General features: G+C 51.6%; 1 protein-coding gene and 1 pseudogene across 8 annotated transcripts; both read right to left on the reverse strand.

Annotated features, from left to right (window-relative positions):
* On the reverse strand, positions 1 to 27,423 carry MOK (MOK protein kinase). Of its 8 annotated transcripts, XM_059687007.1 has the most exons (12): positions 26,989 to 27,423; positions 21,832 to 21,946; positions 15,870 to 15,959; positions 14,444 to 14,514; positions 6,691 to 6,769; positions 6,515 to 6,563; positions 4,590 to 4,768; positions 3,586 to 3,687; positions 2,476 to 2,649; positions 1,885 to 1,978; positions 555 to 752; positions 1 to 474 (listed from the first exon to the last, which is right to left on the reverse strand). In XM_059687007.1, the coding sequence occupies exons 1-12, from the start codon at positions 26,993 to 26,995 to the stop codon at positions 394 to 396; spliced, it is 1,239 nt and encodes a 412-aa protein (XP_059542990.1). In that variant the 5' UTR covers positions 26,996 to 27,423; the 3' UTR covers positions 1 to 393. The 8 variants fall into 8 exon arrangements, with proteins under 8 accessions (XP_059542990.1, XP_059542998.1, XP_059543016.1 ...); XM_059687015.1 differs by lacking the exon at positions 2,476 to 2,649; XM_059687033.1 differs by lacking the exons at positions 14,444 to 14,514; positions 15,870 to 15,959; positions 21,832 to 21,946.
* LOC132230125 (PRELI domain containing protein 3B-like) lies at positions 17,225 to 18,845 on the reverse strand (annotated as a pseudogene).
* Positions 27,424 to 27,466: the final 43 nt, after the last annotated feature.

The following is a 27,466-nucleotide window of genomic DNA, read 5'->3' on the forward strand; positions in this document are numbered from 1 at the left end:
TACTGTGACGAGGGCTATTCTTTAATGAAAGTCACGTATCCTCACGCAGTCACGTGCTACATGCTCTTGGCGATGTGCTGGAAGCCCACGCAGAGCCCGCGGGGAAGCCAAGCCTAAATAACAAATATAAACTCTAACTTCTGTTTGGAGTCATATAAAAATACAAAAGATTTCCTGTCCCAAAGTCTTGGTTACAAAAGTGAAATGGCACCTTCGAGGGAGGTGGTTTACACGTGTATTAGAGCGGAACAGACAGCTCGGCGCCTTCAGGATGCGAGCAGCGGGGCTGGCGGCCCCAGGCCGTGGTGCCGCTGGTGTGCGGGCTGCGCTCGCTGACCCGGGGCTCGGAGGACTGAGCCGCACTGATGCCCCGAGGGCAGCTGGGCGCGCTGCTCAGTATCCCCCGCCTTTCCTTTCTATCGTGGGCAGGTGGTACTGCTTCAGGTTAGGCTTGAGCTCCTTCTGTGCATCTGTCTGAAAAGAAAATGACAGGCGTTCAGTGGAGGCCAGGACGGCGGCGGCAGCAGCGCTGAGGGGAGCTAATAAGGCGCTACCTTCTGGTTTGCGCCCCCACACTTCAGGGGTCTCAGCACCGGCACCTTCCCGCTCGCTCCAGGTCTGAACACCGAGTGCAGCGCGGGGCTGGAGTAGGAGAGCTTGGTGGCCCCGGACAGCTTCAGCTGCGGCAGCTCCATCAGGTAGGCCGGGCCCTGTCTCCGGGGTCGGCTCTCCTCCGGCTTCAGGGGCTGTTTCTTGAAACAAAACACAGGTCAGCTGAGCACACGGGTGGTGTCTCCACAGAAATCAGGAGAGACAGGAGGCTCTTTGGTGCCACTTCTGCCTAAAGAACTTCTTGCCCACGAGGTGCGACTAGACAACAGGTGACCTGGCCACCCCAAAGTGAGGTGGCCCCGCACCCGGAGGCAAGGGGTCCGCACCTCAGGCTGGTGCGTGTGGGTCGGAGCCCTGGTGCAGCCCCGGGGCTGGCCGGCCCGCGCTGGGGCTGAGCCAAGGCCGTGGGGGTGCCTACTGCCGGCTCCCCAGGTCAGCCAAACCTGCTGCCTCCTGCTTTTGTGCGGCTGGGAACTCAGAATGGCTTTTACCTCTTTCGTAGTTGACAATGCTTTCGTGGCATGTGAAAATTATATGGAATTCAAATTTCAACAGTTTTATGGGAACACAGCCCCACCATTCCTTTAAGCATCGTCCATGCGGGCAGCTGTGACGAGACCTTATGGTTGCAAAGCCTACAGCGCTTGCTCTGTGGCCTCACAGACACGTGTGGGCCGGGCAGACTGGGAGGTGGGACGGGGCACCCAGAGTCTGGAAAGCAGCCTGGTTGCAGGTGCACATGCGTCCCCACCCCAGCTCTAGTGACACACAGTAAAAGCAGGGACAAGTGGACATGACGCTGAACGACTGGCAACACTGGGGCTGAGCACATGGCACGTGGCCAGAAGATGAAGGTGCTGCCAAGTGAGGCTGTCGTTTCTAAGCCGCTGTGAGAGACTATCTCTGTGATGGGGTGGACGGGGTGGAGCTCGTCTGGCACCCGAGGGGCTCATGGCTCTGGCCGAGCAGACGGCATGCTCTGGGCGATCACTGGGAGCTGGGTCACCTGGGCCCGTTTAGCTCTCTGTGCCCCCGCTGGGTGGGTCTGAGGGCACAGGGAGTGACCCCTGGGCTGGAGGAACCCCAGCGCCCTCGTCTGGCCTGCTCACAGATGTTGTTCTTGACCCTTAGCTGGGGGGGCAGGAAGGGTGGGGCAGCGGAGCCCTCGCAGGTGGGGTTCCCCTCAGACACCAGCCACCTGGAGTGTGCAGTCTGCTGCAAGCCAACCCCTCACCCCACACCCCACCCCGCTGCTCACTGCTCCCGCCGTACCTGCTTGCTGCCCTCCTTGGAAATATGCCACTTGTTACTGAGCAGTTCCGGTGCCGCTTTTCTGTGGCTGCCCCGAGCCTGCTTCTCCGTGGCCCTGCAAGGGGAAAGACGGGCGCCCCACTGAGAACCCGCGCACAGCTGCTGCCCCTGTCTCCAGAGGTGCTCGCCACGGCGGTCACCGCTCTACTTTCCACGTGAACTATCTGAGGACTTTTTTCCTTTTTTTCCCCTGCCCCAGGCCCCCACCCCTGCCCCAGCTTCGAGGTTTGGGTCAGATGTCATCTCCACGGTCACACGCAGGAGTGAACAGAGGTGTGGAGTCGGACAGCTCAGAGCATGTACTTCCAAATCAGGTATGCCCACGTGCTCAGACCTTACAGCAGTTCAGCGCTTACAATGGTGCAGGCGGGCTCCCGCAATCTTAACAGAGCCCTCCCATGCCCTGCCATGGCGCCGCTAACAGCCCCTTCTGGGAGATATTCCAGAAAAGGACAGAGAGAGCTGTCCAGGGACCCCGCTGGGCGGCCCACCGCATCCCCCCACCCCCGTCTCAGCAGCCAGCACCTGCCCCCAGTCATCCAGACCACCCACCTCTGTTCTTGGAAATAGGGGTGCTGCAGGGCCTGGTGGGCAGTGATTCTCTCGTCAGGATCATAGGCCACCATGGCATGCAGGAGGGAGAGGCATTGCGGGGACAGATTGGCTGTCTGTAGAGGTATTCCTGATCCCTTTTTAAAAGGAAAATCAAAACTCATAGCTCTCGACCTGTATTAAAAGCCCAATGATAATAAATGATCATGTCATTGTCACGACTCTACAGGGACCTGCACTGGGGGAACAGTCTGTGACTTAAAGGGGCAGAATACACAGGGTCCAAACCCACAGATGGTGCCACCCAAGAGTGGCCCCTCATGAGAACTGTGGACCTCGGGGGCCAATGCCGGGTCAGGTCAATGCGGCTCATCATTCTAACAGACGCGCCCCTCTGGTGCCGACGGCGGGGAGGCTGTGCGTGCAGGGCAAGCGCTATATGGGAACCTCTGTCCTTTCCCCTCAGCTGTGCTGTGACCCGCAAACTGCTCTCAGGTCTTAGATTTAAAGAAAGGGTGGTGGTGGTGAAACCTGTTATGCTGTAAATGGAGAAAAGTACTCTTCGTCAGAGACTGACGTCACATTTCCAGCTGAGAAGAAGGGAGTAAAGTTTAAAAAAGAAGAAGAATCCCAAACAGTTGTCGCCTCGCCTTCCCAGGTCTTGCAGCTGCTGGGCGCTGCCACCCTCAGCCCACGGGGCCTCCCTGGGAGCCCACCCCCCGCTGAGCTTCATCTTTGACCAGCACACAATCCTAACGGTCGGGTGTCCGTGTGGGGCAGTGCTGGGCGGCTGCTCCACGTCCTCCCCGCACGGAGCCGGTGCCGGGGAACCTCATTCACCCAAAGGCCTCCACGTGCTGTGCAAGAGTGTAAATATTCAGCGACAGAACCTCACTGCCAGGCCTCGGCAAGACGGGAGGACTGTTGTGTGATGCTGGAGGGAGACCATCCCTCTCGGACCCCCAGGGGGCCCCAAGGACTGAGGGCTGCACCGGCAACAGAGGGCAGCCTGGCCCCACCCTCAGTCCCCCCCCTCCCCACCACCCCGTGCTGCCAGCCCTGGCAGCGGGACAAGGCCACACGGGGCCCTTGGGAGCACAGGGCACTTACTGTTTGAACTTGGTGAGGGTCTTCGCAGCAGGTGTGCCCATGATGTCGTGGATTTTTGAGATCTGGTCCAGCTCATTGGCTCCAGGGAAGAGGGGCTGCAGACTGGAAGAAGGTGACAGGGGCTGTGGTTAGGACAGTCCCCTCATCCTGGCCGTTCCCGACCCCGGAGTCCTGTAACGTCCTTCCAAATAACTCATGGCATCGAATTAGCACCAGAGAACGCGTGGTCTGCTGGCACTTTCAGCGTCAGTGAAATCGCAACTCAGCTTTCAAAAACTAACAATTATTAATATGAATGATCTAGAAAGGTGTGAACACATGCCTGCATTCATGAAGCCGTCGGCTGAACAGGTGGGAGCAGACCTGGGTTCCCTGCCTATGCTGGGCTCTCCGTCTGATGCATCACCCAGACATTAAATGCACCCCAGTCCTTAACAACGCACTGTGAGCCTGGGGGTGCCCACCCTCTGCGAGGGCTGCTTCCCCCCACACCCGCCTCACCTCCTCCCTTCTTCCCAGGCCACACCGCCCCCAGCAGGGAAGCCTGAAGGCGGGGCATGGGGCTGGAGGATGGTGAGGACTGGGACGCTGCCAGGTGGCCAGAGAACCCTGCTGGATACACCTGCACCTCCAGGGCAGGGCCGGGCCATGCTCACCCCCACCCCACCCCCACACCCTGTCCCCTGCCGGCGGGCCCCACAGGTGGCAGTAAGCACGTTTCCATTCGGTTCCTAGCTTGGTGATCGATCATTTCACTGATGAAGCTGAAAGCAGAGGCCCGGGGCTGGGCTGTGCGTGTTCTGTTCCCCATCACCAGCAAGTAAGGAAAAGTGTTGACAAAATACATTCTGTTAAGTTCAAAGCAGACACAGCCTCAGGATGACTGAGAAATCGTGCTGTGAAGGAAGGGCCTGGCGTGAGGCCTGCCGTGTGACCGCGTCAGCACGTGTACACAGACGTGCACTGGCCGGAGCGGCCTGCGGACACGAGCCGCGCGGCTCTACCTGGTGATCTCGTAGAAGACACAGCCCGCGCTCCACAGGTCCATCTTGTGGCTGTAGAAGCCGTCGGTGAGGAGGCACTCGGGGGCCCGGTACCAGCGGGTGGAGATGTATTCCGTGTACGGCTGCTTAGAATAGACACTCCGGCAGGACCCGAAGTCCCCTAATTTCAGGACATCCTGCTGCAGGGGGGAGAAAAGCAGGGACAAATGACATCTCATGGAGTCGCCGTTGTAATATAAGCCATCTCAAATGTTTATGCACTAACGGGAAAACGACCAGCATCTAACCTGGCTTGTAAAATACCAGTTGCCCTAACCCTGGCCGTGACAGGTGAGGAAGTGGTGCTTCTATTTAGGGGAACATGTTTCACAACCGTTTCCCAGTGTCTGCAGATCCTGGGAAAAGCTAAGTCCCAGGGTGAGTCTACGAGCGAGTCGCACACCACAGTCAGACGCCCCAGTGCCACCCGGGCAAGTCAGACAGACCAGGGAGACAGGTTTCGGGATATTCCTTCCATTTTCTTCACCCCTCACGTTCAGGTGACAAAATACATGCTGCCAATGACTGCAGCCTCGGGCATGCCCAGGTTGCGGGCTCGATCCCCCGTGGGGGGCATGCAGGAGGCAGCCGATCAATGATTTTCTCTCATCATTGATGTTTCTGTATCTCTCTCCCTCTCCCTTCCTCTCTGAAATCAATAAAAAGGTATTTAAAAAATAAAATAACCGTGATTCGCCTGTGAAGGGCTCTGATGGAAAAAGTAGACAACATGCAAGTTCAGGTGGGAAATGCCAGCAGAGAGATGGAGCTCTAAGAACGAATCACAAGGAAACACTAGAAATTTAATAAAATTAGCAGAAATAAAAAACGTCTTTGCTGGGCTCATCGATAGGCCAAACACAGCCAGGGAGAGACTCAGGGAGCTGGGGGACAGGCCAACAGAAACAACCCAAACTGAAGGCAGAAAAAAAGAACGGAAAAACAGAAGAGAACACCTAACAACTGTGGGACGATTTCAAAGTGAAATAAGCCAGACCAAAAAAGAGTACATGCTATCTAACTCCATTTCTAGAACATTCTAGAAAATGCACACTAATTCTATAATAACAGAAAGTCCGTCACTCTGCCGGGGGGCGGGGCAGGAGGACACTGTTGGGGTGATGGGCTTGTCCATCAACTGGATTTGTGAGGATGGTGTAGCAGTGATGGCGAACCTATGACACGTGAACTCATTTTTTTTTGTTGATTTTTCTGTTAAATGGCATTTAAATATATAAAATAAATATCAAAAATATAAGTCTTTGTTTTACTATGGTTGCAAATATCAAAAAATTTCTATATGTGACACGGCACCAGAGTTAAGTTAGGGTTTTTCAAAATGCTGACACGCCGAGCTCAAAAGGTTCACCATCACTGGTTTAGTGGCTTTGGAGGGAGACAGACCTGCCCGACTCCTGATTCCTCCACTTTTTTATTTCGAGTGTTTGCGGTGATCATGGGAATGGAGTTTGTTTTCGTACATAGTCTGAGGAGAGTACCTACAATTATTTCCTTCCAGATGTACAGCTATATTGATGACATTTATTAAATAAACCACTTTTCCAAGCTGCATGAGGAGAAAAATCCTATTGCAAGCCTGGTCTCCAGTTACTGGGACTAAAAGCACCAGTGAAAAATCTTACATTCTAGCCCTGGCCAGTGTGGTTCATGGATAGAGCATCAGCCTGGGGACTGAAGGGTCCCGGGTTCAATTCTGGTCAAGGGCACATGCCCGGGTTGCTGGCTTAATGATTCTTTCTCATTATTGATGTTTCTATCTCTCTCTCCCTCTCCCTTCTTCTCTGAAATCAATAAAAATATATTTTTTAAAAAGTTTTACATTCTACCTTTATTCTGATATCAACTTTTCATATAAAAGCCCTTACCTTTATTAATATATTTTCTGGCTTTACATCTCTGTGAAATATTCCATTTCTGCATTCAATATAAAAGGAAGGATAGAATTAATTGTACCTCATTCATTCACATGCCTTTACATTGCATTCCTAATGACTGTTAACACACCCCATTACCCTGGAGCTGCCGCGTCTCCGGAGCGTACCTGTGCATATGATCGAGGGCCCTGCATAGCTGGTACATATAGTGCACAACTTTTTTTTCTGATAATGGATGTCTTCTCCCTGTACAATCAAGGAAACAGGCAAATATGGTTACTAATGGTCCTGGGACCCTTTTTTGAAATAAAAAGCAGAATCTGTTTTTACTTAATAGTATGTGAAAACCGAACTTCCTATGAGAAATGACCTGGAGCCGTTTTACAGGAAACACAGAGTGTACCTACAAAAGGAGCCGTTCAGAATTCCACCCACAGGGACGAGCTCACAGGAATCCGGGTGCTTGCCTTCCGACCGTGGCGGGAGCTGCGTCAGGTAAGAATCACAAACCTTCCTCCAGGACCCTCCTTCCACTGCTGCCGCCAGCAGGAGCCACCGGTAAACCCGAGTTTCCCTGGGATCCTGCTGGATGCAGCTTTCCACTTCAAAGGGGCGAGATCACAGGCCGACAGAAGTGCAGCTGTTTCAGTCCAGGGAGGCCTTTCTGGCCCTGCGTTCTCCGCTGCCTGCAGTCCCAGTGGAGGGGCCCTCTTCAGGGGCCCCCCCTTTCCTCCTGGGGACCCCATCCACACGCACCCCTGGCGCCTCCCCTCCCTGGAGAATCCCTGCCGGACGGAGCGAAGCTACTGATGGAGACAGGCAAGGCCTTGTCTGTTTCAGCTATCCTGACCAGGTGAGTTTTTCCAAGCTAATGTTTACTACTTTTCTCATTAAGAAGAGTCTAAAGAATGTCAGGTACGGCACTAGTAATGTGAACGCAATGCTAAACTACGGCTTTGCTGTCAGGCCTCACTGAGGAAATGTGTTTGCCAGTGTAGCCTGCATTGTGACAAGCCAATCACACTCTCCCTTCCCACAGGGGGCCCAGTCCCCAGGCCTGGGCCTGGCTTTGCGGGCCAGTCTTAAAGGTGCACACTGGGTCCACCATGGCACAGCCAAATGGCCCAGAGGCCGTGCCCCACGGCAACACGCGGTGCTTTGCAAAGGAGGGCCTTGCATCATGGCCCCTGTTCTGCGAGCGGTTAGCGATCTGGACCGGCAGAGGGTAGCAGGTGAGATGTAGACTCAGCGAGGAGCCTGAGCTGTGACCGGCACCCCTCTCAGCAACCACGGCCACACTCAAGGACGGGGTCCTCCCAGTTCTGCTCTTTGAAGCTGCTCATCTTAGGCAAGTGCTGTATCGCTTCTTTGAAATTCCACTTCCTCGCCTCTAAAGTGGAGTTGGCTCCACTGTGAACTGTCAAATAATAATAACAGCTGTCGATGTTTGTTGAAGGCAGTGAGTCAGGCACTGCTCTTAGCTCTTAGCATATGTTTTATTGGACTCTCACAGCAGCCCTCAGAGTTGGAACTGATCACCCCCATTAAAGCGCCTGACCGACCTCTCGTCACCCCGGGCACGGCGCTTGCTCTGGCTGGTGTGCTGCTCCGCCACATGGGAGGTCTGTGCTGCGGCAACAGTGCCAGACGGCTCCCCCGAGGCACCAGCATTGAAACCCCTGGGAAGGTGTCACTGGCTCGGAAGAGAATTCCGGGGACAAAATAGTGACGCCACTCACACTCTGAACGCAGACTGACATTAAGGAAAGCAAAGCCACCATCACCCTGCTTCTCGGGAAGTGTGAGGAGCCCCGGGACAGGCCAACCTCACCCGACTTTCCTGTGTACACCTGCACACAGGGACACGGGAACCGTCTAATAGACCCCAAAGGGCTCTCTTCTAACCTCGATAAAACTCCCATCACTGCCCTGACCGGTTTGGCTCAGTGGATAGAGCATTGGCCTGCGGACTGAAGGGTCCCAGGTTCAATTCCAGTCAAGGGCATGTGCCTTGGTTGCGGGCACATCCCCATTGGGGAGTGTGCAGGAGGCTGCTGATTGATGTTTCTCTCTCATCGATGTTTCTAACTCTCTATCCCTCTCCCTTCCTCTCTGTAAAACAAAACAAAACAACAAAAAACTCCGATCGCTAAGTGATGAGAATGCTACGTGTCAGAGCTGAATTGTTTTTTTTCTCTCTTGGTACATTAAAAAAAGTGGAGTTCATCGTACAACCAGTGGGTCAGATTTGATTAAATAGAAACACACAACCGAACTAGTCTGACACAGTCACACCCGGCAGAACAGTTAGCGGCTGCGTGGTAACCAGCACACGGCCTGAGCTGACCATGGAAATAAACTGTAGCTACAGCCACAGTTACAGCAAGCTGGTTTTACCTTCCCCACCTGGTTCATTCCCCAGCAACGTGGTTTTATTTCAGAATGCCTGCCCCACCCACAGCCTCTAAAGATATAACCCTAAGGTGCCCAGGCCAGCCCACTGGACCTGCTACAGCCCACGCTCCACAAGGCGGCCCGTGACTGGATTTCCACACGGGCCCGTCTGCTGACAATGGAGGGTCGCAGGGTCTGGGGGCCATGTCTGCCAAGAGAGGAGGAGGGGACCGTGTGGTCCGGGGACTGTACGGCCTCAGCAACCAGAGCTTAGCTGGTCCCGCCTCCCGTGGCAGACATGGTTTCTGCACGAGACCTGCGGTTTCACAACATACTCCTTCCTCTGCGGGTGAACCAGCAGAACGGCGTGACTTCTTCCGGTGGGAACAGTCTAACCATGACCCTCAATGTCCAAACATCATCCAGGTGCATGACGGACATCTGGGGACACCAATGATGGAGCCGCCAGCACCCCACTTCCTGGAGGCCAGAGCTAACACTCCAGCGCAGTCGGACACCCAGTGGAGCAGCAGGTCTGTGTCAGGCAAGCAGGGGACCCACCAGAGCGCGGGCGGAGGTGAAGGGGCCAGGGCGAGGGGCGAGGGCACAATTAACCAGCCATTCAGAGTGGAGTCACTGACAGTTAAACAGGAGGCAGGATCACATGCAGTGCAGGCAAAGAGCAGGTGCCTCTGTGATCAGGTGAGCACCGTGCCTCCCTCTTCCAGATGTTCCAGAACAGCCTTTCCCACCACGGAGGGCACCCGAATGAACAGACCAGGATTCCAGCCAAGTCTCCATTCACCCTGTCACTAACACACTCTGATGGGAGCTCCCCGAAAATTCCTCCCAAGTGCCCCCTCCTCACCCCTCTCCCCCTGGCACACCCCACAGACCCATCCCACCCACCGTCTAGCACGCCAGACTAGAAAGCCAAATGACATGCCTCCGTGTGGGGCTCCAGATGTGGTCTGACCCACTCGTGAAAGACCCTCAGGCCCCGGCCACGGGCTGAGGAGAGGAGGGGAAGGCAGAGGCCCTGAGGGTGTGGATGTGGGGAGGCAGCTCTGGACCCTGCAGCAGGGGCTGGGGCCTCGGGCAGCCCAGGACAATCGCTTGGGAAGCTACTTCCCAGAGGCTCACCCTGGAGGCTGTTGCTTCAGCCCCCCTCCCCGCCCCCCACACAGGTACCCTGCTCCCACGATTCTGTCAGCTCCGTCCCACATACTAAAACCCTTCGATTAAACTAGCAGGAATGCACACTATTGTCTGCAATGAAAGGGGATGACCCTACATCTATGTATGGTCCCTTCTCTACACGGCAGCCCGACAAGCCCCTACATGGTGCTCCTCAGAGCACAGCCGCACACTGCCGCCGCCTCGGGACTTCCCAGTTGGAGCGGGGATGACGGAAAGGAGCAGCCCTGCTTGGAAGCCGTGGCAGCAGTTCAATATTGGGTGACATCCCAGCACAGGGCCGTTTCCTGGTAATTATTGCATTTACAAACGGTTTGGTCCACGACAGACAGTAAAACACAAATCTGGCTTTCTGCCATAGTTTTAGAAACACTGGTCTAAACACCAATCAAAGTACACCACCCCCCTGGTTTAAACATGTTTTTTTCTTCTTCTTAAAAAAACTGATTTCAGAGGGAGGAAGGGAGAGGGAGAAACAGAGGGATACATCAATGATGAGAGAGAATCATCCATCGGCTGCCTCCTGCACGCCCCCTACTGGGGATGGAGCCCAAAACCTGGGCATGTGTGCTCACTGGGAATCAAACTGTGACCTCCTGGCTCATAGATCGAGGCTCCATCAGCAGCCAAGCCTAGCTCCTGCTTTAACCCCCACTGAATGATCTGACCCCCAGCCCGGTGATCCTGCAAACCTCATTTCCTACAACCCTCCTCCTCTGGTGGGGCCACAGTGGCCTCTCACCTCACGGTGGCCTCAGGGCTTTTGCACCAGCTGTGCCGCAGGTGTTTCATTCTCACACCACGGGCCCTGTCTGGAGTTCTGGGTCTCACTTCTTCACTGATTTGCTGTCTCTCTCTCATCAGATGTGAGCTCCATGGGGGAGGGAGCTGTGTCTGTCGTGCTCCCCTGGGTCCCCACCTTGAGAACAGCCCATGCCTGTCATGGTGAACGAGAACGCTGCCCTGCATCTGCCTAATGCTAGCACTTTCCGGGTGAGCCTGGTCGGCTCGGGCCCACGGTCACTTCGGCCTCATCTGACATCTACTGGAGGAAGAGAAAGCGACCCCGAGCAAGTCACTCCCTCATGATTTTGCTTCATACAGTTTATCTCTACGGTGGGCTGTACTCTCTGCATTTAAAAATGCATCTTCTTTGCTGCCTCTCTAGCTTTGCTGGCCCCCGACACTGCTGTGCACGCCGCAGACAGCTCTGCAAAGGCTGCAGGGACACTCTCTCGGTTCATTGACTGGTCCCGGTATTTAATGGTGCTGCTCAATATTCTCATCGTCCAAGGGAGTAAGTGAAATGAATTCTGATCCTACTAGAAAAAGCTTTAGTGATTGATTTGACTTTCAGTAAGTCAGTGTCATAGCAAGAGCAAACAATGACTAAGTGTCCAGTCAGTTGCGGCACTGAGCTAGGGCCAGGAATAGGAAGGCCAGGGTGGCGGTAGGGCATCACGGTTGAAGTTTCTGAGTCAGGCTTGACTTTAAGTTCTGGCTCTGTTACTTATGAACAACTTAACTTGGGGTTACTACTTACTCCTTCAGGTCTCACTTTCCTCACCTGTAAACTGGGGATGATGATAAAAGTGCCAACCACAGCGGGCTGCCAAGAGGCAGGGTGTGGGGTGATTAAGAACACTCACTCGGGAGCCAGCCTCGGTTCAGACCCCAGGTCTACCGCTTCCTAGGTGCAGAGCCTTGCACAGGTTACCCATCTCTCTGTGCCTCAACTTCTTCATCTTTAAAATGGGGATAAGGACAGCATGTGCCTGATAGGGCTGTTGTGAGGGTAACATGAGTTAATTCCTCTAAAGTGCTAAGAACAGTGCCTGGCATGTGGCTAGCATTCATGAACTAGTAGCTACTACCAGTCGCCGCATTTCATCAGTGATCTAAGGGAGACCTTTTGTGTTCAGTTTAACAACTCTGAAGTCAGGATGCATGTTCCAGCACTCAGTGTCTGACCATCGCTGCTGGCCGCTTTCCCAGGTTCTGACCCTCTGACACAGGCTGGCCTGTGGGTGACACCGTGTTTGTGTAGTGAGTCACCCACAACTGCACAGCCTGTTCCACAGTCTCTCCCTGGAGGCAGAGACCGGAAGAAATGGGTGCAATTTACCCAACGATACAGCTCCCCTACTACTGAAAGTTACATACTTATTTCCGAACAAAGCTTTCTCAAATGTCTAGATGCATAGCAACTTGCCGGAAATGACCCTCTGACCTTGAGTTCGGAACTATCCACTGTAGGAAGCAACACTCAGAATTCTAACGTGAGCACTGTCTCACACCAAGAACTGTCCCTGAGCCAAGGAGGCGGTTAGGTAGGGTCGCCCAGAGTAAAAGCTGGGCTTCCTGGCACCAACATTACTGTAGGGAGCTGGCGAGGCTGTGTTGATTCTCGGCTGCATGTGCGCCAGCCTGCACGCTCTGAGTTACACACACAGAGGATGGAGTGGAGGGCCCGCGGCAGGCAGCAGGTGTTAGGAAACGTAATCACATGGTAACACCTCATTTACCCGGGCCCATGCGGGGCACGTGAGATTCCCAGGTAAACGAGTTTACCTCTTGAATGTCAACTCTTCTCCACTGTAATCATTTTAAACGGGACTCTGAGAAGCATCGGGTTCACTGTCCTGCCTTTCCTCTGTGCGCAGTGGAGTGGTGGCCGCCACCACCCACCCTGTGGCCTGCCTTTTCTAACTGTCCTGCGGAATCTGGAGACTCGCAGCTGTTTGCCCAGATGGCTCTCAACCTCTGCTGTTGTTTTCAGACGCACGTGCAAGCTCCATATTCTCAGCCTCCCCAGGATGGACTGTCCCCTGTCACTTTCTGCTATCGCTGGTGTGCCAGGTTCTAGAAGCTCCCTCTAAGACAGCGGTTCTCAACCTGTGGGTCTCAACCCCTTCGGGGGGTCGAACGACCCTTTCACAGGGGTCGCCTAAGACCATGGGAAAACACATATATAATTACATATTGTTTTTGTGATTAATCACTATGCTTTAATTATGTTCAATTTGTAACAATGAAAATACATCCTGCATATCAGATATCTACATTACGATTCATAACAGTAGCAAAATTACAGTTATGAAGTAGCAACGAAAATAATTTTATGGTTGGGGGTCACCACAACATGAGGAACTATATTAAAGGGTCGCGGCATTAGGAAGGTTGAGAACCACTGCTCTAAGAGCTCTATTTTAAATAGGGTTAGACCAAGAAACCAGATCTAACTCTGTTAGAATTGTATTTAAAACAAGATTAAACCCATGAATAAAATACACACGTTTTGTAATGATAAGAAATACCCTAGAGTCCCAGATAGAAATCTTCTATTTTCCCAAAAAGATCCAAAAGCTTTTGCATCCAAACATTTTACATCGACTTTTATGCATGTCGAACAATGTGTCCACGTATTTTTAGTCGCATGTGAACTCTACTAATGAGCCATGACGCTTTCCCCACTCTCCCGCTTCATAAAACAACCCTGTGTGCCCTCCCCCAGGCGTGCTCAGCGTGGGAGTCCCCACGGCAGCGCAGCGTGACCTGCAGTTCCGCGGACACCCGCTTCCGTCTGGGCTGGGCCGGCCATTTGAAAGCATCTATGGTGCCGCCGCAAACCTTCCATCCCAAGCCGGCAGCAGTCCCTCCCGTGACGTGAGGAGGCTCTTCTCTCCTTTGGCCCATAAGCACGGTGTGACCTGTGAAATGCAGCACTTCCTCTGGGCTTTCTCAGTGACATTTACAAGGCTCACGTGTCCTGACATCTAACACAACGGTGAGGTCACAGGCCCAGGACCGTGGTTAAATGTGGGCCAAACATCTGCCTGCTCCTCTCCATTCCCCTCAGGTGACCTCTGTAAGCCTCCAAAGCCAGCCCTGGTCATGCTCTCCTAAACAGGGCTTCATTGTTCAAAACAAAGCCAATGAATGAGCACCCTGTCTGTCACTCAGGAGACTTTGGAAGGATCCAGATATGAGGAGGTTCCCTCTCATGAGAGGGATTCTTTGGGGGGAGAGCCCCGCCTTACTCTGAGGCGAGAACAGAACGTGGATCAGCAGCAGAGCCCGGGGAAGAGGGACCCTCGCTGTGGGGACCACAGTGCGGAGGCCCCGGCTGTCCTGCGCGCCATCCTCCTCCCCGCACGGCCAGCTCGTGGCTGGCGGCCTTCCTTCTCATTTCATTTACCGCCGGATGGTCAGCCCTGTGTGTTTATACTTGACGACTGCCCTCCCGTGCACCGACCTTGAGCACCAGCAACTATGAACTACAGGCTTTACAGTCAGTTCTTACATTAGCTTTCAAAGGAGTCTACGTACCTCGTATCAGTTCATAAACATTCATGTCCATAAGCTCACATATTAGCGCAAGAGAACCAGATTTTCTGTCACTGAAGAAGAAAGCAGGTTTTTGAAATGTTTTCTCATGTCTTAATCAGAAAATATAACCAAATATTTAATTCATCTGTAAACATTTCTTGTAAAGATAAAGCACTCCCACATCAGACAAGGCCTGGAGTGCAATGACTGAACCAGAAGTTACATTTCAGGTAAAATTAATTTAAAATAATAGTAAAACCCTGCTTTAAGCACAAACTCTAAAAGCCCCCCTCCCCATTTTAAAAGACATATGTCTTGACAATATACAATTAACTCTCGAGAGAGAGAAGAAATGAGGTCGGGGGGTGGGCCAGACAGAATAACCAAGGAGAGAAGGGTTTAATTCATGCCTGCAAGTGCAATCTTACTTTTAATTTGCCTAAATCACTTCCATGTGGCTCATTACCACGGGGTGGGGTGGGGTGGGGTGGGGAACAGAGTCCGAAACTAGTCAGGGGAAGCGGGAGAAAGATGAGTGGCATCGCCCCGAGTGACATTCTGCCCAGAGTGGGGACAGAGGCCTCTGGCTGCGCCGCCAGCTTCCCCGGGTTCAAGGAGCCCTGAAAGGGGCCTCTGACCCCGGCAGGGCAGCCCGTGACACCGCAGGCTGCTCAGGGGCCTCCGGAGGGGCCGCCACTGTCTCTCAGGGCTGCCACTCTGGACAGGGCGCTTTGTAAAGCGCGCGTAAAGCACCTTCCCCGCAGGCAGTCGTGACTGTCACACGCAGACTGTAGTGTCTACACGCAGCCCAAACTGATGGCTCAGCACACCGCAGGCCAGGAGGCCGCACGCTGCAACAAGACAGTGTACACGGAGTTTAAAACTGTTCGGTCCTCTGACGGGCATCTGCCGCACCTTGGTTTCTTGGCAGGTGTTAAAGGCCACGCCACCTTCTCGGGGATCAGCACCGCTGGCCCAGGGAAAGACAGGGCCTGGAACCCTGGCTGAGCCCCACTCTGGGGACAGTGCCTGGGAACCAGCTGTGCCCTGACCTCCTGATGGGTGGTGAGCCTCATGGAAACCGTTCTACAGTTAGACCAGGAATAAACAATACCCTGAAACCATATTGAGAGAGGCTACAGGAAAGGCTACATGAAACTGCAGAGATAAACAGATGACTATGGTAGGGAAGGGAAGCCTATCTCCCCCATCTGCCCCCCAGATACGACCCAGACCCAGCGGGTCAGGTCAGAGCTCACACCTGAGGCCTCAGGAGCCCAGAGTCACATTACGAATCAGGTGCACAGCTGACTCTCTGGGCTACAAAACAGATCTCTAAAATGCCAACCATGGTTTTCTTTCTTAAAAAGAGGTTTAACCATTATCATCAAATGTAGGTAATTTTTAAAGGCCCGAGTATACTTACAAAACCACTTCATGCAACGTAAGAATGTTTGGGTGTGGATTCAGGCGCCTCAGTGCTTGTATCTCTCGGAGGTTGTTCACTTGCTCAATACTATTGTGTAGGCAAAAATAAACAGCTAGTTTATCACTCAGGTCAGCTTTAAAATTCGGGCTATTCAATCATTACTTATCATCCATGATCAGAGCTGACAAGCTCACAAATGCTTCAAGCAAGTCAATCAGGTTTTATTTCTCCCATTAGCAGTAGAAATTAGGCGTATCATGTTTGTGCATTATCTTATAAAACTCAAGGTCCTTATAGCTTTGGATATAAATTCAATTTATCCCCATCTAGCTCTTTGGTAGTTTCTTTTAATAAATATAAACAGAGATGTTAAAATTTCCTATTAATCAGTTTATGGGAACTAACCAACTAGCAATGTAAAAGCCAGGTAAAAATAAGCATTTTAAATTTCCACAAACAGGCCCACCCTTCCTTCCTACTTAAGGCGGTCATCTTTTTCAACTTCCTTCACCTGGTGACAGGTGCTCTCTCAGCAGGTGTGTCTACGCAGGCTTTTCTTTAAGAAGACAGCTCCACCTGACACCCTGTTGACACCCCAAATCCATCAATGCAAGCGTCACTGCGGCCCAGGGCCTGCGCTGCCACGCTCTCCACGCAGAGCCTGAGGGAGCCTGAGGGAGCCTGGTCTCCCTGCCCAGCCTGGGCCCAAGGGCTCACATCCAATGAGGACTCAGGCACCAGAGACTTTCACGTCAGAGGTTCTGAAAGGAAGTGATGGTGCGAATCTTCTCCCTTTGAACTGGTGAAATTCTGTTAACAGAGAGGGGGGAGCTCAGCATTCTGTTTAGTTATGTCTCCAATAGTATACTGTTATCTTAAATCAATGTGGCTGCAAACGGAAGTATCTCATGCCAGCCAACCAACGGGAGTCTGCTGTGTAAGAAGAGCCTCAATAGTCTGTGTGTAGGATATTTTTAACTAGAAGTTCAGACCCTTCTTTCATCACTGCCCCGTTTCCCCTCACACCCCGGATGATACTCAAACTGTTAGCAGCTTGTGCGCCTGGTCAACAAACAACCAGAAAGGACACAGCCCACAACTCGGGAAGAGGGTCCGAAAGGGGGCCCACTAGGTGCTGGCAGACGGCGGTCTAGGGCAGTGATGGCGAACCTATGACACGCGTGTCAGAGGTGACACGCGAACTCATTTTTTTGGTTGATTTTTCTTTGTTAAATGGCATTTAGATATACAAAATAAATATCAAAAATATAAGTTTTTGTTTTACTATGGTTGCAAATATCAAAAAATTTCTGTATGTGACACGGCAACAGAGTTAAGTTAGGGTTTTTCTTTCTTTCTTTTTTTTTTTTTAATATATTTTATTGATTTCTTACAGAGAGGAAGGGAGAGGGATAGAGAGTTAGAAACATCGATGAGAGAGAAACATCGATCAGCTGCCTCCTGCACACTCCCCACTGGGGATGTGCCTGCAACCAAAGTACATGCCCTTGACTGGAATCGAACCTGGGACCCTTGAGTCCACAGGCCGATGCTCTATCCACTGAGCCAAACCAGTTAGGGCTAAGTTAGGGTTTTTCAAAATGCTGACATGCCGAGCTCAAAAGGTTCGCCATCACTGCTCTAGGGAGTGCCGGGCAGGTGCCCAGCACAGGGGAGGGAGGGCGGCACCCCAGAGGCTCAGGACAGCAGCTCCTCACCACCCGGGACAGGTGGTTTCCACTCTTCTAATCGTGATGGGGAGTCTTCCAGAACTGGGCCAATTTCCTAAACTCACCCATCACGAGTAGATTTCATGATATGCAAATTATATCTCAATAAAGCTTTTTAAAAATCTTATCTCCCCTTTTATTTAGAAACCCTGAACTTCTCTATTTTGATCAAGTCACATAGCCTTTCTTTGGCTTATTAAAAAAAATTCCACCTAAAATACAGTTGCATTTAAAAAAGTAACAAATAGCCCTAGCCAGTTTTGCTCAGTGGATAGAGCGTCAGACTGTGGACTGAAGGGTCCCGGGTTCGATTTTGGTCAAGGGCATGTACTTCGGTTGCTGGTTCAATCCCCAGCCCTGGTTGGGCCCGTGTGGGAGGCAACCAATCGATGTATTTCTCTCACATCAATGTTTCTCTCTTTCTCTCTCCCTTCCAGTCTCTCTAAAAAATCATTGGAAAAATATCCTCAGGTGAGGATTAACAAAAACCAAACCAAACCAAAACTAAATAAATATAACGCCAGCTAGAAGGAATCTGGGGGACTGGGTGTTGTATACCAACTTCAATCAGTCTCTGCAAATGCTGCTGCTGCCACAGTGTCCTCATGCTTCCCTTACCGAAGCTCTCAATTCTCAGCCTCAGCATTCACTCTGTGTATGACCCAGCCCATTGCTTCCCGGCCTCCGTTAGCATTTGAAGATCCGAACTTGCCATCAGCACTTGGAGATGACTACTGAGAAGGCCTCCTTTCACAGTGATGATGGCCTCTAGAGTTGACATAGTTTTTCTGCGTCCTGAGGATGTGGTTGGTGTATGTCTCCCATCTACTGAGATCCTATTTGTAGATGAGTTTTGAGTGGGTTGGAGTTCCATTGTTTCTCCACAGGGTCAACTACGGACGGCCCAGCACAGGTGTTTTGGTTCTTGCCACACGGGTCAGAGCTTCACAGTGGAAGGCCCCCCTCTCTGTGCTGAGAAGTCGATGGCTGTGCAGCTTTCCAGGAGGGGATCAGACGTCCGTCCGATACGCCAGCTCCCAGCACACCTGGGCTCACAGGGGTGGGTACTTCTGCTTTGCAGCTGTTGGAACAGTTTCCCAGGGCTGGTCCAAGGGGTGCCCCGGAGACCAGATCTTCATGGTGCCAGCAACCTGTGCCACGTCCGGGTGGCGCCCTGAGTCTTCAGCATTCCATACCACGATGTACCGTGATGTTATCACCTGTTCCACTAAACGGGTTGCCAGCTTTTTACCACTATGACTGATGCTGTAACAAACATCACGGGGGGGGGGGGGGTGAACCCTCCCCGCAAAGAAGACTTCTAGGCCCAGATGATTTCACTGACAAGTTATTTCAAATATTTAAGAAAGAAAGACTCTTTCACATTTCACAAAAGACGAGAGATGAGCTGCCAACAAGCAGGGACCTGCAGACTGGGTCCCACTTGGCTCCACCACCTGCCAGCTGGGTGTCCCGGACAATTGGGGACCTTCTCTCTCTAGCCCACGGTTCCCCACCCTGATAGAGGGCCACAGGCACCGTCCCCCAAGGGCGGCAGCGAGCACCAGTGACAGGCAGCGATTCACCAGGACTGGGCATGGCGGCAGGTGCTTGGTGAGCAACCGCTGTAGTCACCTGGCATAACTTCCTGTCACCGCTACTCATTTCTCACACCAACCACACACGGTGCAGGGCCACTAGACAATGTGAAGTAGAGCAAATGGATTTTTAAAGGAACCCAAAGTTATTCTTCCAGTGGATAAGGGTAAGTTGTTTCACAATGAGGATGTAGATGGTCCAGGTTTCTCACCATAAAGTTACTCTCTTTTCCTCTTTATTTTCTATTCTTTAGAAGCAAGTCACTTATTGATGTCAGTATGTACTCGTGGTGATTTGAATAGACAGACGGCTGGGTAGATAGGTGGAGAGAGAGAGGTGGGGGGGGGGGCGGTTAAATGGGTCCGTGCACATGCACACTGGCTTCGTCTACGGAGGTTATGACATTCCAGGAGGCATGAGCACACCTGGTGCTGAAGTCTTGTTTCCAAGTATCTTTCTCCAGGAAAAGGCGACAAGGCTCCTTAGAGAAATGGGGGTTCTAGGGGCCGGGGAAATACAAGATGAGCGACAGGTCTTGTAGTGCTGACGGAATAAGGAAAGGGTGGGTACGTCAGAAGAAACAGAGCCACCCTGAAGGAGCTCCAGTGACCAGAGCTGGACAATTTATTAAATAAGTAACAACAGCGTTGCATTGAACATATGTACCAAGGGCAGGTAAGAGCTCACAAGAATAAACCCAGAGTCCAATTCCCCTCGGGTCTGTTGCCCGGCTGCAGGCACCTGTCCATGAGCCTGAGGTGACCATCATCTAACGTCAGCCACTGGCCACCAGTGGCCCAGGGCCACGCTCCCTTCCAAGGCAAGCAGCATTCCAGTGTGGTTCACACTGCAGACACCCCCCACGCACCCAGACTCGACAGCAAAGCAAAGGAACACAAATCCCGTGGTACCTTATTAAAAATATTTACTTACTATGGGTTTTTTAAAGAAAAATGTGTTCTAATCAACCACTTTTAAAGTTAAGGCAAAGAGCAAGAATTGTTCTCAACTACATCAAACGATGACCCATTCAGCAACGAGGCTGCCGTCTGTTGAACATTTAGCACATGCCCGCCTTGCTAGCTACTTCCTAGTCCTCCCCTCGCTTGCTCTTCAAGCCCCTCAGACAAGGAAGCCAGGCTCAGGTGCACGAGTGTTACTGATTTCTTCTCTGCAGTTGGCTACACTGATCCTGGTTGAGCTCCGGTCAAGTTCATCCTGTAGTTTGCAAACTACTGTGCTGTATTTTACCATTAGCAAGAACAGCATTCAGTAACAATGGCCTGGACCTTGAGACCCTTGTCCTGCTAACACCAGGGTGCACTTTTGGTGTGTTGGGGACCTGGTGGATGGAGGAACAGCTGGCGTGTCACCGGCAGGAAACCACGTCCTTAGGTGATGCTACCTCCTCCAGAGGGGCGGGGGTTACACGGAGTGTCTGCCACCCTCACAGGAATGCCTCCCGAGGCAGTCTAATCTTGGTTGACTTCTAAGCCGTGTTCCAGATAGCGCTCCCTTCCTGCGGGGGCATGTGCGGCCAAGCAGGCCACGCCGCGGCTGGCTCCGCAGTGAGCGTGCCCGCGCAAGGGTCTGTTCCAGCAGCCTGAGGAAGCGCCGCGTCGGGAGGCTATTTGCAGCCCACTCTTTATTTGCATCTCTGCACTAAAATAACAGCTGGCAAGTCCTGTTGTCAGCAAGCACATCTGCCCCTGAGCCTGAGAGCGGGACCGGTTCTCTTCAGAGAGGCAACTTTCTCAAAACTGCTGCTACAATAGTCCGTCCTCAGCCACCTGGCTGTTAGAGTCGGCTCCCACATGCCGGGCCCTCAGTACACTGCGTCCAATTCTCTATCACGAGTAATTTGACGGCCCTGGCCAGGTGCTCAGTGGTTAGAACATTGACCCTTGGACTGAAGGGTCTTGGGTTTGATTCCCAGTCAAGGGCACATACCTGGGTTGCAGGTTAGATCCCTGGCCCCCGGTCGAAGCAAGAGCAGGAAGCAACCAATCGATGTGTCTCCCTCACATCAATGTTCCTCTCTCTCTTTCTCTCCCTCTTCTTTCCCTCCCACTCTCTCTAAAAAATCAATGGAAAAAATATCCCCAGGTGAGTATTAAAAGAAAAAGAGTAATTTGTCGCACAAAGGAAGAAGTGACAGGGGAAGGCAGGAGAGCAGCAACAGCAGTCTCGGAAGGGCAGGTAACGGCCACACACTGTGGCGGTGAGGATGAGGAATCTGGATTCAAATCTGGCTCTGCCCACCTAGGGGCCTAGAGTGACAGCTGTTAGCCGCGTCACGCCCCTCGCACTGTCCTCCTGCACAGAACAGGGATGACGACTTTGACCCTGTGGCGATGTCTCGAGGATGAAATTACTGTTCTCCATGCCCTTGGACACCACTAGTGCCCTAGACTCCTTTCTGCTCTCAGAAACAGTGCTTCACACTCAGAGTCTGGGATCAACGTTTATATCCCCAAACACTTCAGAAGGCTCTGCACCAACGGGGGGGATGCCTACAGAAATCTGACTGTGTTGCACACGTCACATGACTAGAACCTTCCCACGGTATTGAGCTGCCCTGCTGACTGAAACCTGAGCCTGCTTCTGGCGTGGCCCGCCTCATCGCCTACCTTTCAAAGTGCTGTTTCATCTGTTTGCATGCATAGTAGTTTCCATCCCTCAAGCTCTGCATCTTCATAACTTCAGAAAACGTTCCCTCGCCTATTTTGCCAATGGCTTTGTAGTCTACAAAGAAAAACAATTATGAAAATAGATTTTATTTATACGTATATTTTGTACTTGTTTCCAGACAGCGAAAGTTTTACTTGTAAGAATATCGGCAGTTGCCTGGCCGGTGTTGCTCAGTGGTTGAGCGTCGACCTATGAACCAGGAGGTCATAGTTCGATTCCCAGTCAGGGCACATGCCGGGGTTGCGGGCTTGATCCCCAGCAGGGGGCGTGCAGGCGGCAGCCAATCAGTGATTCTCATCATTGATGTTTCTGTCTCTCTCCCTCTCCCTTCTTCTCTGAAATCAATAAAAATATATTTCAGAAGGGATAATTGGCAGCATGTACTGAGGACTGTTTCTCCTTTTTTCTAAGGCTCAGCGTTCCCCCCACTTTGTTTTCTCTTTGCCATCCCCCCACAGCAGGGAACCACGTGATTAGCATCCTGGGGGGATGAGAGGCTCAGACCCCACGAGATGTGAAAAGCAGAGGCGCAGGTGGCCCGCTGAGGTGGTTCTGGCAGGAGCTCACCTGGGCCTGGGCATTTGGCAGAGGAGACATTGTACCAGCAGCCTCCGAGCATTCTCCTGAAGGCCACCTCTCTGGTCCCACTGAGGCCCAGCTGAGCCGCCAAGCTCCCTGCAATTCTTGCAATTCCTGATTTCCTGAAACTGACAGCCGCAGCCCCTGGCCTTGCGCTGCCACCACCACCACTGCCCCCTGCACAGATAATGGTTTTACAACCATAGATCCCTTCCTGCTTGAAATGCCTAGTTTCTGCTTTACAAACCAAACCCTGACAGGTTCACACATGAATATCTTAAAGAGGGGTGTGGCTGCTAACAAAAACCTGAAAAATGCAGGCACTGGCAGAGCGCAGGCTGAACCAGGGAGAGCCTGGTGAATGGTGACCAGATCCTGCTGCCTTCCCCAGACCAAGGGTCTGCTGGGCGGCTGGCCGTTTCCCTTTGGCCCAGGGAGAGCGGGAGGAAGGGTCACAATGATGGGATATTGTTTCAGGGACTCTTGGAGGCTCCGGTGGAATGAGATACAGAGAATAAGAACAAGACTAAAAAGAAACAAGGCAGCTTGAGAAGGAGGTTTAGAATCGAACCTTACGTGTAGAACTCACGGGAAGCACATAGATCAGAAACCTATTAAATAAAAATGTCCTTCACGCCCTAACCGGTTTGGCTCAGTGGATAGAGCGTCGGTCTGCGGACTGAAGGGTCCTAGGTTCGATTCCAGTCAAGGGCATGTACCTTGGTTGTGGACACATCCCCAGTGGGCCGTGTGCAGGAGGCAGCTGATCGATGTTTCTAACTCTCTAGCCTCCTCCCTTCCTCTCTGTAAAAAATCAACAAATATATTTTTTAAAAATGTCCATCACCTTCAGATCCCAAACCTGCATCAGCGCAGAGCAGGCCTGTGAAACTGTTCAGCCTCAAGGGGGTAGCCTCTTCCACACCCCTTCGATATGGCACATTTTGAAAAATATATATTTTTATTGATTTCAGAGAGGAATGGAGAGGGAGAGAGATTGAAATATCAATGATGAGAATTATTGATCAGGGGCCTCCTGTATGCCCCAAACTGGGGATTGAGCCCGCAACCTGGGCATGTGCCCTGACCAGGAATTGAACCATGACCTACTGGTTCAGAGGTCAATGCTCAACCACTGAGCCATGCCAGCCGGGCCATGTGGCACATTTTAAAAACCTGTGTGAGTTCTGATCTGAACATACCAGCAAGAAAAAAAGGTACTTTTAAAAAGAAGTAATAAAGTTTTTTAGAAATGATATTTAATTTTAAAATATTCCTATTCCAGTCAATTTCCTACTTAGTTTGTTTTCATAAGAAGCTCTGAATGTAGACTACCATTCAAGTACTCTTAAATTTGGTTGTTCTGAAATGTTCTCTTCCTTTTCTTTCCTGTCAGTAACTTTCATAGGACTCAACACAGGTGCAGGTTGTGGTGCGGCAGGGTCCACGTGACGTGGCACAGCCGATGAGGAAACCAACGTGGCTGTGCAGCAAGACCACCGAGGACGTCCCACACCATCCCTGGCAATGGCGCGGCTCTGGGGGAGAAGGGGGTACGGTAGACTCACCTTCTGCCTAATATTCAGCATGGCATAAAAATTCCACAGTAAGCATGAACTGCTTGTTTATTTTTAATTTTTAAAAATTAACTTCTAGCTTCCTCAGTCGGCCTGTGAACCAGGAGCTCATGGTAGATTCCTGGTCAGGACACAAGCCCCATTGCAGGCTCGATCCTCAGTAGGGGACATACAGGAGGATTCTCTCTAATCATTAATGTTTCTATCTCTCACTCCCTCTCTCTTCCTCTCTGAAATCAATAAAAAAATATTTAAAAAATGTCCAACTGTACACTTTAAAGTGGGTTCAGTACAAACTCCAAGTGTGGGCCAACATTGCAGGCACCTCCAGACCATCGAAATCAGTCGGCGACAAATGGAACCTGCAGCCCTGGAGGCGGCTGTCTGTGGTGGAAAAAGGGCCACTGCTTCCTCCATGGCTCTGTCAGTAACAGAAGGTCTGGTTACAAAACAAGAATGAAGGGGGGGGTGAGGTAGAGAATGGCCCCCTCTCATCTCCAACAGAACCCGTGTAGTTCACAGGTCTTGAGAGTCAGACAAGAAATATGAAGATACTAGTACACACAGCGCTGTGAAGGGTGCAGAGCTGAGCTAGGGACAATCCCTGCCCCGCATTAATGGGACTAGAAATAGTCTCCCAAAACCAACCCAACCATCCACCCAGACTCAAGGACAAAGAGGACTTACTATAACCGAATAAAAAAGGTGGAAAAAGGAAAATAAATGAGATCATTTGTGTTCATTCAGATTCTAGTCACTTTTTTATTTTTATTATTGTTTAAAGTATTACAAATAGTAGTACATATGTCTCCTTCACCCCCCCCCCAACTGTTCACTTTTATGAAACCATGGCTCTTTTGTTTAAGTGGAATCTAAACCTTATTTAACTGTGAAAGTGGAGGTCAAGTTCACTTTTTGTGAAAAGAGCAAGTTGTCACGCCCAAGTGCAAACATTTGTATTCAAGCACTGCTTCTGAAGCTCTGAATCACGCAGGTGACGTGCAGCAGAGCCGTGGGGCCCAGCCAGCTGAGGAATGGAAAGAACTGGGGGAGGTTAATCGCTATGTTCGGGGCATGTGCCTGGACCACAGTTGTCAGGGAGAAGATTCCGCTTCTAATGTCTAGTCATTTCAAGAGATTAAGGAATTCAAACCAAATGACAAAAACAAGGTCAGGAACCTCCAAGGAAAAGTTCCGCACCCAATTAAATTACTCGGTGTAGTGAGGAAAACTGTGACCCGAATTACCAAACATCCTGAAAACACAAAAGGACAGAAAATTATTCCTAACTGCGCGAACATTTTACATTTCAATTGCACCCTGCTCTGGCCGGCAAGGGCTCTTGGGTTCATTTTCCCGTCAAGGACACATACCTGGATTGCAGGTTTGATCCCCAACCCTGGTCAGGGCCTGTGCGGGAGGCAACCAATCCATGTGTCTCTCTCACATCAATGTGTTTTTTTTTTCTCTCTCTCTCCCTCTCCCTCAAAAAAATCAATGAAAAATATATCTTCCAGTGAGGATTAACAACAATAACAAAATTAAAAAATAAAATTCAAATTGCACCCTTTGGCCCTGGCTGGGTAGCTCAGTTGGTTAGAGCTTTGTTCCCGATATGACAAAGTTGTAGGTTTGATTCCTGGTTAGGGCACATGCCTGGGATTGTGGACTCCATCCCCAGTAGGAGATGTGCAGGAGGCAGCTGATCAATGTTTTCTCTCTCTCTTTCCCTCTTCTCTCTCTCAAATCAATAGAAACATAATTTTATATATATATTTCTGTTATTGATTTCATAGAGGAAGGGAGAGGGAGAGGGAGAGATAGTAACATCAACGATGAGAGAGAATCACTGATCACAGCCTCCTGCACGACCACATCAAAGATTGAGCCTGCAACCCGGGCATATGCCCTGACCGGAAATCAAACCATGACCTCCTGGTTCATAGGTCTACACTCAACCACTGAGCAACACCAGCCAGGCAATAAAAACACATATTTTTTTTTAAAAAGACACAAAAGGCAGGATACTGCCAAATTAAAGGAGACCAAAGAAATAGGACATCAAAATGCAATTTGTGATTTTTGATTGGATCCTGGAAAAAATAAAAACGCCTATAATGAACATTATTGGGATGACTGGGAAAATCTGAATTATAGACTGCATGCCCATGACAGTACTGTACCAACACGCTAGTTGTACCGTGACTGTGTAGGACCATGTCCTTGTCCTTAGCACACACTTGCTGAACTGCTAGTGTTGAAATATCATGCTGTCTGCAACTAACTGTCAAAGGTTCGGCAAAAATAAATGCGTCGCTTAGCGAGAAAATGCCAGAACATAGGGGGGCATCTAGGTGAAGGGTTTATAAACATTCAAGGAACTCTCCTTGCAACTTTTCTGTAGCTTCAAAAATGTGCAAAATAAACAGTTGGAAAGGAAAAAAGGAACATGGTACAGAAATGCGTGTGCTGTACATAAGTTCACACTAAGTAAAAGTGCAAACCTTTTGCACTTTTTGTAGACTTTGCACTCTAACCACAGCTTTGGGTGCATTCGAGAAAGAGACAGACAAGTACACAATATCCAACAGGAGAACATAAGAATGCTGTACAGGGTCAGTGAGAGAAGTCGGTTATTTTTAATATCTTTGCCACACGATTGAGGCCATATGCCACTACGACCTGACAATCAGGATAGGATGCAAATTTAACATTACAACTACACTAATTAATCTTTCCACAGCAAAGGAGGGCGGAATATTTTTTGCACCTTCGACTCATCGGCTCGTCCAGCACAGGGGGGCTGGGGACGCCCCCCCCCCCCCCCGAGTGACGCCCCAGGCGACGAGGCCCGGCCCCTCAAGGTCCCGGTCCCCGGGGGCCCTCCGCCGCCCTCGCTCCCAGGCCCCTCCGGCTCCGCCCCTGCCCGGCCCCACTCACTCTTCATCCTGGACGGAGGCCGGCGACAGCCCCGGGCCGACACTGGGCGGAGAGGAAAGGGCCCTGGCTTCCACGCCTCCGAGGCGGGGCCTCGAACTAGGACCTCCGCGGTGGTCCCGGTCGGAGCGTTAGGACCCGGCCGCCATGTTGTGTCCCTGTCGCCCTGGCAACCGCTAAGCCCGGGACGCCCCGGGACGCCTCCCGCGCGTGCGCGAAACGGCTGCCGGAAACTGAAGCGACGGACGCGGAGCCCCGGCAGACTTTGCAGATGCAAAGCCCGGGTGGGAGACGGGGGTGATCGCACACTTCTCGGGGGCGCAGGGGAGCTGTCTGAGCAAAGTCCAGGGGCTGGTCAAGCAGAAGAGCGCGGAGTGTTCCAGCCGGAGGGCGGGCGGGTGGGCGCGAAGTCCGGGAGCGGGAGACCCATCCCTCCTGCCCAACCCGGGGTCCTGCGGAGGGGACGGGCCGAAATGAAGGT

This window comes from Myotis daubentonii, chromosome 1, assembly GCF_963259705.1.
Source record: "Myotis daubentonii chromosome 1, mMyoDau2.1, whole genome shotgun sequence".
In the NCBI taxonomy this organism is placed as follows: Eukaryota; Metazoa; Chordata; class Mammalia; order Chiroptera; family Vespertilionidae; genus Myotis; species Myotis daubentonii.